The 11604-nt window shown below is 39.5% G+C and overlaps 1 protein-coding gene across 1 annotated transcript in view; it reads left to right on the forward strand.

Moving 5' to 3' along the window:
- The first annotated feature begins 9118 nt into the window (after nt 1-9118).
- ccndbp1 (cyclin D-type binding-protein 1) overlaps nt 9119-11604 on the forward strand; it is a 21034-nt gene continuing 18548 nt past the window's right edge. Inside the window, exons 1-3 of the mRNA XM_061221028.1 lie at nt 9119-9318; nt 10229-10288; nt 11436-11515. Of these exons, the coding sequence (XP_061077012.1) occupies nt 9231-9318; nt 10229-10288; nt 11436-11515 (228 nt within the window). The 5' untranslated portion in view covers nt 9119-9230. The remainder of the gene's footprint in view (nt 9319-10228; nt 10289-11435; nt 11516-11604) is intronic.

The following is an 11604-nucleotide window of genomic DNA, read 5'->3' on the forward strand; positions in this document are numbered from 1 at the left end:
TCTGCATGTTGTTTCGAGTGGATTTAAACATTAGCCAGCGCTGTTTATGATGTAAGACCTTTTTTGACGGCGCATCATCCAGTGACGTCCGGTTCTGCGGGCGCCTGCTGTGATTGGCCGGCTTTTCTGAGGCTGATCGGGGGTGTGTGAGGCTTCCACAGCTGAGATTCGGTTTGTGCTCTTGTGCTGAATACAGGGCAGCAAAACCTCATGCGTTACAATTGTTACCCTGTACACTCAGAAATAAAGTGACAGTGGAGGTGAATTTCTGTTCAAATTTCTCAAATCTACTTCTGTTTAGGTACTAATGAGTACATTTTCCGAGCAAAAAAAGAAATCGATTATACATATATAGTTGCCTAGGGGTACAATTTTAAGTACCTATTGGGTACCACCCCATTGCATTTGTACCTTTTTTGGCACTTTTTTGTTCTGTTAAACCTGCAAACACTGCAGCCCTCCAGGACTGGAGTTCAATCTGCAGACACTTTAAAAGAAACTAGAATGTGTGACATTTCAGGAATGCACCATGAGCAATAACCTGCAAACCTGTTTCTCCTTCAAAATCTTATGTTGATCTTATGTCTTATCTTATGTTTTAATACTGGTTAAAACCAGACCATGTATTGTTATGCATTGCAGTCAGTAGGCTACAATGTATTTTTTAATCATTTTTAGAGTACCAGCACTGTTAAAAGGCAGTATTTGGTGAGTTGAGGGCCATATGAATACAGTTAACTCCATTTCAAACGTAATAGGGCTTCAATTCCAACCTATTACAAGTAAAGTGCATATTGAATTGATTTGGAGTATTTTATAAATCCCAAATAAACAGGGTTGAGCTCGGCACTACATAGCTTAATACTTAATTTAACAGCTACAGGTTTTTTTTGTTTTTTTTGCTTTGACTACAGGAATATTGTGACCCTCGCTATAGACCTTTTATTACTTGTGTGTTCACCAAATATTGAAATCTAGATCACAGAAGGGTTCAACATCATAGGTGTATTGTTCTTGCTCTTTAAATTTCTGCATCTTTGCTGTAAAACTATAACGTGTGCTCTATTATCTGTTGTTGCTCATAGAAAAGGTGTTCTCTATCTGCTGTCTAATCTTGTGATTATTATGTCGTTTTCTACTGTATCGATACAATAAGCAAAGCTTTTATCATACAACCTATGCCCTGTTTCCTGTAACACATTCTTTGATTTTTGCCAATTGGAGTCAGTTTTGTGTCACTGTCTCATAAAGACAGAACCTCTCTCATGCATGTCATTTTAAACACAATCCAGTTCCACCTCCAATTTAATTGTAGTAGGGTGTTGTATGTATGTAATTGTCACCGTAGACCAAACATTAATTTGGTAGTGTGTGACATATTTAGGCAATACAGCCACCACAGAATGATTGCATTTCATTGGGACTTCATACTTGATACTTTTTAAAATCTTTTTTGCACAGATGTCCATCACATTGTTTGTGATCGATGTGTTACCGTGCAGTCTCTATAATTGCCCCTTAGGGATTAATTCTGAATCTGAATCTGAATACTCTAATGATTCTATAGCTAGGGACCCGACTTCACGAAAAGACATTCATAAAATCTTTACCAAGGAGCGAAGAGCACACAAACAAGGGATACCTCTGACCTCACTGATTGGACAGGAGACTTCATGTACCTGTTTCACAACTGATAGCATGTGTTGGTACATGAGTTTTCTGGGGGGGGGGGGGGGGGGGGTATACCTAGCGGTCCGTGAACTTGTGCTAAATATTATTGTTCCGGGCCCAGGAATAACGTAATAATCATATAGTATTGTGACAGGCCAGGAAACTCTACCCTGCACCCTTGGCCCTGAGCATAAAATGTTTCATTAACCCATCAATGTCCTCACCAATTTAGCAATTTGTGCAATTTGGTGACCTAACTTTAAGGCATTTAAGGCATGATAAACAGAAATGTTTTCAGAAATGATACTTGACCCTGGTGAATAATCCGACTATAACCAGTTTGAAATGACCAACTGCCAGCTGCTTGAAAACATAGCTTGAGCTGGTCAAACCATGTTGAATATTGTGTACGTGTTGCGTATGCCAAGGCCCACAGTCTGACGGAAGGTTGGACAGCAGAAAAGTGGCGAAAAATTGATTTTTCAGATGAATCGTCAGATGAGCTCCATCCCAAGCGCCGCCAATATTGTCAACAACCCTCTGGGGCCCGTCTGAACCCACGGTTCACCCAGATACAGTCAAATTTGGAGGTGGAAAGATTACAGATTCTTGCCTCCCAGTACATTCCCAACTACATTCTCTCTCCACCTTCAAGCGCAAGCTGAAGACGCACCTCTTCAAGCAGCACCTCTCCCCATCCCTCCCTACCTCCCTGTGAACCTTAATTGTTGTCTCTGTGACTTGCTTTGTGTATCGGTATTTTTAGTTGGCTAGGGAAGCAGTGTTTGGATAGTTAACTTTGGTGACTTTTGCTCTGTTTGTTTGTTTGTTCAAAAAAAAAAAATAGCCCCTTGTCCTTATCTTTGTTGTACAGGTAGCAGTTGAAATTGTACTTACCTCTAGGGTCTTTCAGCGAACTTATCCCTGGTTATGGGTATGCACTTTGTTGTACGTCGCTCTGGATAAGAGCGTCTGCCAAATGCCAATAATGTAATGTAATGTAATGATTCTCTGCAAAACCGGATGGCAACTATTCTGCAGGCCAAAGGAACCCATACAAGATATTAATTTCTTAACTTATAGTCCATGATGAAATACTAGACAGATTTTTCATTTGGTATTTTATTTACTTTTTGAGAAAGATAAAATGTATTGATTATAATTTGATTTGCAACAAGACATTTGTCCAGGTAGAAACTGGCTTGTTCATCATTATCAAGCAATAAACCTTATAAACATCTATGAAATTTTTGTTCTGCTAGTATCTAAATAAACTTTAGACACTTATGATTAATTTGTTTCCTAACTGTATTAGCTAATTAAGAGTTGGGTAATTAGCAATTGTCACTTTTGTCCACTCATGCGACAAAACTTTTGGCCAGGACTGTATACACTCACTGAGCACTTTATTAGGTTGACATTTCCACCAGCTTGTTAGTGCAAATATTTAATCAACCAATCATGTGGCAGCAACGGAATGCATAATAGCATGCACACAAGAGGTTCAGCTGTTTTTCAGACCAAATGTCAGAATGGGGAAGAAATATGACGTTGACCATGGAATGAATCTTGGTGCCAGACAGAGTGGTTTAAATATATCAGAATCTACTGATCTCCTAGGATTTTAACGTACAACAGTCTCTATTGTTTGCAGAGAATGGTGCTAGGAGTTTAGTGCTGATCTTTATATAGTGCTCATTCATCACCTTTCTTCTTGCTGAACATTGCTGATCAACACAGCATATCTAATTTAACTAAAGTCTAAAAATATAATTCAACTGACTCCATCACAATTAAAACTGCACACTCAGGGAGGACTGACTTTCAAGGCTGGCTTATACACTGTCGGAAGACCGTCGCTGGTCGCAGTGACATTTGGTTTATACTTCATAAATTCAATATATTTTAAATTAAACAATGACCATAGTCAATGTCAAGCGACCTTAGGACATTCAAGAACATTTGTTATTAGTTAGCAAATCTAGTGCGTTTCCACCAGCCGTCGGCAGTTTCGCTCGCTACTGTTATTCTGATTAGGTGATCAGAATCAGTTAGATACTTTGGATGCTGCAATTGTTTGGGAAATTATTAAATCGTTAGATTGCATTGGTAATGAGCAGTTCATATAGGCGTGCTCAGAGCGACGCTATATAACAGTGGAATTGTTTGTAATTCAGTAGAGAAGTGCATTTTTTTTTTTTTGCCGCATGTAGTTGTTGACCGTCAGAATCAGTTACATACTTTGGAAGACCCCTAAGTTCTGCCACTTCGTGCCATCTGGCGCCTCCCCCTCGCCACACCTGCACAGAGTGCTGTCTGTCCTGGCCCCACGATGGTGGAATGACCTCCCGGTGGATGTCAGAACGGCAGAGTCTCTGACCTCTTTCAAGCGCAGACTGAAGACTCATCTCTTCAGGCTACACCTTTCCCTCCCTAACTCACCACCATGATTAGCCTTATATATGTCATAGACTGTAATGGCACTTATATAGTTGTATAGATATATATATATATATTTTTGTATTCGCTATTGTATTGTATTGTTGTACTCGGGGTATTCTAGCTGCCAACTGTGGTATGCTAGTTTGGAAGTTGATGTATTCTTCAAGGGTTCCGATTGTATCTGTATGGTTACACTAGGACTCGGAACTGTACTGTCCTCTCAGGTCCTCTTCGCACTTGTACTTGTGTTTGATCTGCACTTCGTTGTACGTCACTCTGGAAAAGAGCGTCTGCTAAATGCCTTGTAATGTAATGTAATGTAATGTAATGTAATGCATAAGGTTGCCCAGAATTTCATGCTTCAGCCCTCACTATGAGACATGGTCCGCCGACTTAATCTTGAAATGAACAATGCATCCATTCAGAGTTCCCTCGATTTTTAGGATTGAAATAGCTTACCTCTAGAGTAATAAGAATGTTTAGTGCCAGTAGGTTTACAGATGTGCAAAGTTCAAAACAACACCTATATAGATTAAAGCTGCTGGCTATTTGAGAAGGAATGCATAACAGGCAGGCGATGTGAACACATTCTGTTTTTGTCCCTTGACCACAGCCTCGTCACATATTTGCAGTCATTGGAGATGACCCTCTGTAGTTTGCATAGACTGTAGACTTCCTTTCCGTGCCTCAGATTTAATCATTGAAGGGGTCAGGTAAAAATGCAACAGCTCTCATTTTTCTATGAACCCCATTTTGACATTTTGCCCCCTTGAGATCTAGTGGGGTTTTTATCCATCAATGATTCTAAATGAATGTATTTGCAAGAGATTTCATTTTGAAGAAACAACATGTCAATGAATGAAGAAGTTGATGTGTAATCTATTCACTTTGATTTAGCTTTCATATGTTTTATAATGTACAGAATAAAATTGAAATCCAAATATGCTTAGAATCCTAATATATGCTATATTAATATATCACTGGATATGTATTGTCATTCAAAGAATCCCTGGGCATAATCCTTTTGAAAATAGTTGATAAATTAGTATGATGGAAGACTACTTATAATGCACAAAATATTATGTTTTGCCTAATTTTTTTTCAAAGACAACTCTTCACCAGTGTAAAATGAGAACAGATTCAAAATATCCGTCATATAATGCATTACATAATGTGTGTATTTGTTGAGAGGACTATACAGAGGTCTCAATTTCTGCAGTGTTGTTGACAGCTATGGAATGGTGAAGTGTAAAGTCCCCATGAATGTGTGATATAAAATTAAAAATTAACTGTCCTTTGCAATGATTTTGGTGTTTGTGAGCAATGTTAAAACATTGCTGGTTTGTTGTTTCAGTTTTTACCTTTGAGCTTGAACTTTTTATGTGGACATAAAATCCAGCTTGAAAGATTTTTTCTGGCATGAAAGAGTACAGGAGCAGACAGCTGGGACGTGAACAGACAGTGTTCTGTGGCAAAGTGTTAATGACACTGACAATGCTGTCCAACCCAGCAACAGTGTGTGTACTTTATCAACAACATTGACAAATGCATGGACGATGACACTAGATTAGATTAGATAAAAAGATTAGATTAGATTAGTTTTTGGCCTCACCAGGAGGACAAGCATTCAAAACATAAATAATAATTCACACAATGTGATGCTAACCAATCCTGTCTGCTACTGTCCAACTTGACAGGTGGTCTGTACTGATGATATTGCAATGATGGGATGGACAATTCTGTTCAACTCTGCATCTGTTCAGCATGTCATCGCTAGTTAAATTATTAACTCAGATATCAATCAACACTATTCTAGTATTATTTATTTTTATATATTTAAGAAAGGCAAAGCAACATGCACATCATATAAAGTATGTTAACCTATTTAGAAATTTGTGGACTTATTTCAGTTGCTAATTATTTAAATCAAAGAAGATTCATTTTTCATCAAAGATGCCGTCACTCAATAATGAACTTTATAATGATAAATGTTTGGTAAGGCAGACAATTCCAAACCCATGATTGTTGTTTGCATATCCTCTCTGTAGTATTACATTACATTACATTATTGGCATTTGGCAGACGCTCTTATCCAGAGCGACGTACAACAAAGTGCATACCCATAACCAGGGATAAGTAAGTACAGAGGTAAGTACAATTTCAACTGCTACCTGTACAACAAAGATAAGGACAAGGGGCTTTTTTTTTTTTTTTTTTTTTTTTTTTTTGAACAAACAAACAAACAAACAGAGCAAAAGTCACCAAAGTTAACTATCCAAACACTGCTTACCTAGCCAACTAAAAATACCGATACACAAGGCAAGTCACAGAGACAACAATTAAGGTTCACAGGGAGGTAGGGAGGGATGGGGAGAGGTGCTGCTTGAAGAGGTGCGTCTTCAGCTTGCGCTTGAAGGTGGGGAGAGATTCTATAGTTCGTTCCACCACCGTGGAGCCAGAACAGACAGTAGTCGTGAGCGTGAGGTGGAGGTTCTGAGAGGGGGAGGTGCCAAGCGGCCTGTGGAGGCTGAACGAAGAGGTCTGGCAGGGGTGTAGGGTCTGATGATTTTTTGCAGATAAGCTGGGGATTATTGTATGAAATTTGACTAATTTTATTTCTGGTCCAAGACAGCAGCTTGTATAAAAGACCGGCACACACATACATACACAAAGACAAGGGTTGCCAGACGTCCGGTTTTGATGTCCGGCAAAATGGATGAGATTCGTTACACAGTCACATGATGGCCATAGTAGCATTACAGCTCCGTCACATGATGAGGCCTAGCCCTCACGGCTACCTATGGCTAACTAGCTTGCTAGCTACTTAATATTAACTAACAGTTTGTTTAGTTAGCTAGCTAGCCGCAAATGCCATTGCATCGTTACCTTGTGCATAGTAAAATCAATGTTGCTGGCTGATGTAGCATGACAATAAATAGCATAATATCAATATCAGCCTATTCACATGAGGCGTTACATCATCTGGCTTGTTGGCTAAATAAATTTCAGCCTGCTTTGTTCACACACCAGGGTACATTCGGGAGCACAATTCTCAGGAACCATACTTTTTAAGGAGATCCTACAAAGAGGAAGAGGCAGAGGGCTTTGAGTGCTTTGAGCCCAGTAAATCATGGTGGAAAAGGCAAGGCCTTTACATGATTGTCACTAGAAGGCCACCATAGAAAGGACTAAACACCATGGACATAGGAATTCATGTACATACATGTACACTTCCACAGTACCTTTGAAAAATAGTTTTGAGAATATTTTTTGCATCACATAGCTACTGAAATGAAAAATATTCAGCAAAGACAATTATCCAAAATACAAAAGCAAGTCGACACCTGAAAGGCTGAAAAGAAACAAAATTAAAGTTTTGGAGTGTCCTAGTCAAAGTCCTGACATAAACCCAATAGGGATGCTGTGGCAGGACCAGAAACAAGCAGTGCATGCTCAAAAACTGACCAATTTGTCTGAATTGAATCAGTTCTGCAAAGAAGAGTGGGCTGAAATTCTTACACATTGAAAATGATAACAAATTATAGTAACTGTTTGGTTGCAATCATTTCTGCTAAACGGGAAAACAAAGGTCTGCTATTGGTCTTTGCTAATTAATATATTCCCTGATGGATTAATTCTTAGATTTGTTCCTTCCAGAATAACCTGAGACTGGTTCTCTGTGTTTATGTAAAGCACAATAAAGACTTACCTGACAAGGAATCACAGTATCATAGATGCGAAGCATCAGTCTTGCGTTGTACCTCCGAACTTCAGCGCTTCAGTTCAGTTCACTACTTGAGTGCCAATAGCTCCCCCTTGTGGAAAAACTTCAGCCTGCTAAACTGAGTAAGCAAGTGAGTGAGTGAGCTAGTTACTTACTTACTTACATACTTAGTTGGTTAGTTATTTAGTTGATCAATTACAAGTCTGATCCATGAAGTGCTTAACATCTACAGTAGAAGCAGGATGATCACAAGCTTTAGCCACAGATGTCATTTGACTCACATGGTGAAAATATGCCAGCCATTGTAACCCTGAGTGAATTGCATGGAGTAAGTTTAATATTCATGGCCTCACATTTTGCTATTTTTCAAAAACAGCACATAAAAAATAAAAATAAAGTAAGATGCATGTATGCTGCATTTTATGAGATTGTGCACATGCCACGAGAGTTCCAATTTATCCCACAGGACAGAGGGGCTTCACTTCACTATGTGACATGATCTGTGTCTTTAGGATTGCTCTCCATAGCCACATGCAGACAGCGATGCCACTGAAACTGAAAACAGAAATAAACCAGAAACCAGTCTCTGTTGATCAGAGGCATCAGAAAACAACAGAAAATAATTCCAGTCTTTTTCTTTGATTTGAATAATGCAAAATTAATGATGGAAGGAAGTGGAAATATTGAGCATCTGACGGCACCCCCTGACGGCTGTGTCTGACGGCACCCCCTGCAAGCAGCAGGTGTGAGTGCGTGTTAGAATTCATTGTAAAGCACTTTGAATAAAAGTGCTATATAAATGCAGTCCATTTACCACACAAAGTTAATTGCAAATAAACCTTTCATAAAGGAAATTCTTAAGAAAATGAAGAGTTTTTATTACCTTGTCCCACCTCTTCTACCTATTTTGATAACCTTGTTCCATGCACATTCTACTCGTAACTAATTAGCTTAATTTCTATTATTTCATTTGCCAATTGCTTTGTGGTACTCTAGCCCCACCGTGCGAGTTTTCAAGAGAACTGATCTGTTGTGTGACACTAATTGTAGGGAGCTTGCTGGACACTGAAATACTGGTGCTCACTGTTCTGATAAACAACCACTGTTACGATGGTAATCCCATCAGCTATCCGCATTCCAAGTATTTTGAGCACAGAACTGTTATTTTGAGGCATCGTGTAAATAGATGACAGTTAAGTGTTTCGGATAAGCGTTTCGCTGAGTGTCACTTTAGAAATCTTCCGGCTGGACTCAAGCAGCATCGCTGAGTGTCACCTAAGCAAAGTTCCGACGAGAACTCTGACAGCATCTATTCTAAGTGGGCTGCATGACAACAACAAGCGGCCAACTTCAGATAATGTGATTTGTGTGCTCGAAGGGTCCAAACGGCGGGATGAGCGCCGATAACACTTGTCCGGACGTATCGGTTCCCCTGAGGAATCTCTTAAATTCTGTACAGTGCATTCGGGACCGTGTTAAAGGTAAAGGAGATTTAGGTAGTATTATACTGCAGCGTTAGACGTGTTGTTAGCTAGCTTAGCAATGTTGCAGACACTGTCTAGCACGAGCCAACGATAACGTTATAGCTAGCTAATAGCTAAGTTATTTAGCTATTGTTCAACGTTGCCAGATAATGTGATCCTACCTAGTCTACGTAATATGTAATCTGTATGTTAGCTGTGTTTAAAACTTGTGTTTTCCGTTGTGTTTCTCGTAGGTTATGACAGAGATCCTCTTTATCAGTAACTGGCTGCTACTAGTGCTAGCGCTAATACTAGTGTAGCTAGCTAGCTAAAGTTGGCTTCCGCGCATGACATAAACATGTCAACGTCCGCGTTACTTTTACCATTTGGCAGGTGCCAGACCAGTTGGCCCGTATATCTACGCATTAAAACTGTAAATAATATTAACGGTTGCTAATAAGCTAGCTAGCATGCTAACAGCTGCACTGTGCGGTGTGTTGTTGTAGATAACCAGTATTTGGGGTACGGCCCAGCGCACTGTGGCAGCTGATAGCCGAGTAGGTACCTCGGCACTCCCATGAGTGCTGCCCGTAAAGTTTTTCGACAGTGGCACAACTTTTGTTGTTTTGGCTCTGTAGTTACTCCAGCACATTACATTTTAAACAAAACAGTTGGTGATTTTGGGGTGCAGTACAATTGGCCAACTTGCATCATTAGTTCAGGGAAAAGCAAGCTAGAGGTCTAGAGTTGATTCTAAGCAAAATTTGCATTTGAAGTCCAAGTATTAAATATGGCAACTTAATTTGTCCAATGATTTTTCCTCCCCTAAATGGGGTTACTATGTATAAAAAAGGATGTAATTCCTACACGAATTGCTGCACTGTATTTGTGTTCAATTTTATTCATTTATTTATTTCCCTGTTTTCAGATGGAGAGTCAAATGAATCAAGTGGTGGCTTTAACCTCCAGAATTTCTGGGATACGCTGAGTTGAGTATGGTTAATTCTATCTCACTTGCTTATTAAAATACCACTTCAAAGGTACACTATGTCATTTTGGACTTCTAACGGTCAAGAGCAGAATAGCAGCAACAGACACCTTCAAACCACAACACTGTTTATCCCTCCCCCTTCTCTGTAAATGCACTGTAAATGAAACGCCATTGGCTTTCCAACCAATCAGCTTGAATTATTGTACAGTTATACAATGTTTTGGTACAGGGTGTCGGCCGTATTTTAAAATGGAGGCCACGTTCTGTAAAATGTACCACAGGTTATTTGGGGGGGATTTAAAATGTACTTGGCTTTATCTGAAAACATAACATGTATTTCATGGTGAATGAATTTGAATGTATCCAAATACTATATGCTACCTCTATATGACATATGCTCTGACGAAACACATGAAGTATGAGTTATCAAGAACACAGATTATATAAAAACCGTACAGTTTGTTCTTCAAACTACTACAGAAAGCATATTATACGAAAGGCACAACAATCAGTGTTTGTCAAAAGGTAGAAATAAATGTTTAAGGGTCTAAAACATTTAGGTCTAAGGCTCGTAAATAACCTTCCATTAACTCCAAAATGGCTTGCACAGCAATAATATTATGTAACCTGGGCGGCCTGTTGCGTAGTGGTTAAGGTACATGTCTGGGACACACAAGGTCGGTGGTTCAGTCCCCAGTGTAGCCACAACAAGATCCGCACAGCTGTTGGGCCCTTGAGCAAGGCTCTTAACCCTGCATTGCTCCAGAGGAGGATTGTCTCTGCTTAGTCTAATCAACTGTACGTCGCTCTGGATAAGAGCGTCTGCCATTAATGCAATGAAATGTAACCAGAGGCTGTGCATATTCATTTCATTCCTTCAGAGGTTGTGCCAGTTTTTAATAACCTGATAATTCCTCAATTCCGTTTTCAGTTTTAACAATTTCCTCTGCCACATGAAACCTGACTTCCGTGGTCTAAAGGAATCAAGTTGCAATTCAAAACAAAAACTGATGTTTATAATTGTGGATAAATGCTCTGAAAATATTGCTGTCAGCCAAATGCCAATAATGTAATGTAATGTAATATCAAGGTGTGTTCATTTCTATCAGCAGACTAAAAACTAAGGTCCCTTTGTTCATTTCAGGCCAAGCAGTCAAAGCGGCTTCGCAAGAGGCCACAAAGCTCAGCCTTTCCTTCTCGAAGCCTCCTCTGCCTTCTCCACAGGTATGGATGGCCCTCAGTGTCCACACAAAACGCTGTCACAACTGCTGCTGCTGCTGCAGTGTAGCGGCAACGTTATAACATTGACAACA

The sequence above is a fragment of the Conger conger genome, chromosome 14, assembly GCF_963514075.1.
Source record: "Conger conger chromosome 14, fConCon1.1, whole genome shotgun sequence".
Lineage (NCBI taxonomy): Eukaryota > Metazoa > Chordata > Actinopteri > Anguilliformes > Congridae > Conger > Conger conger.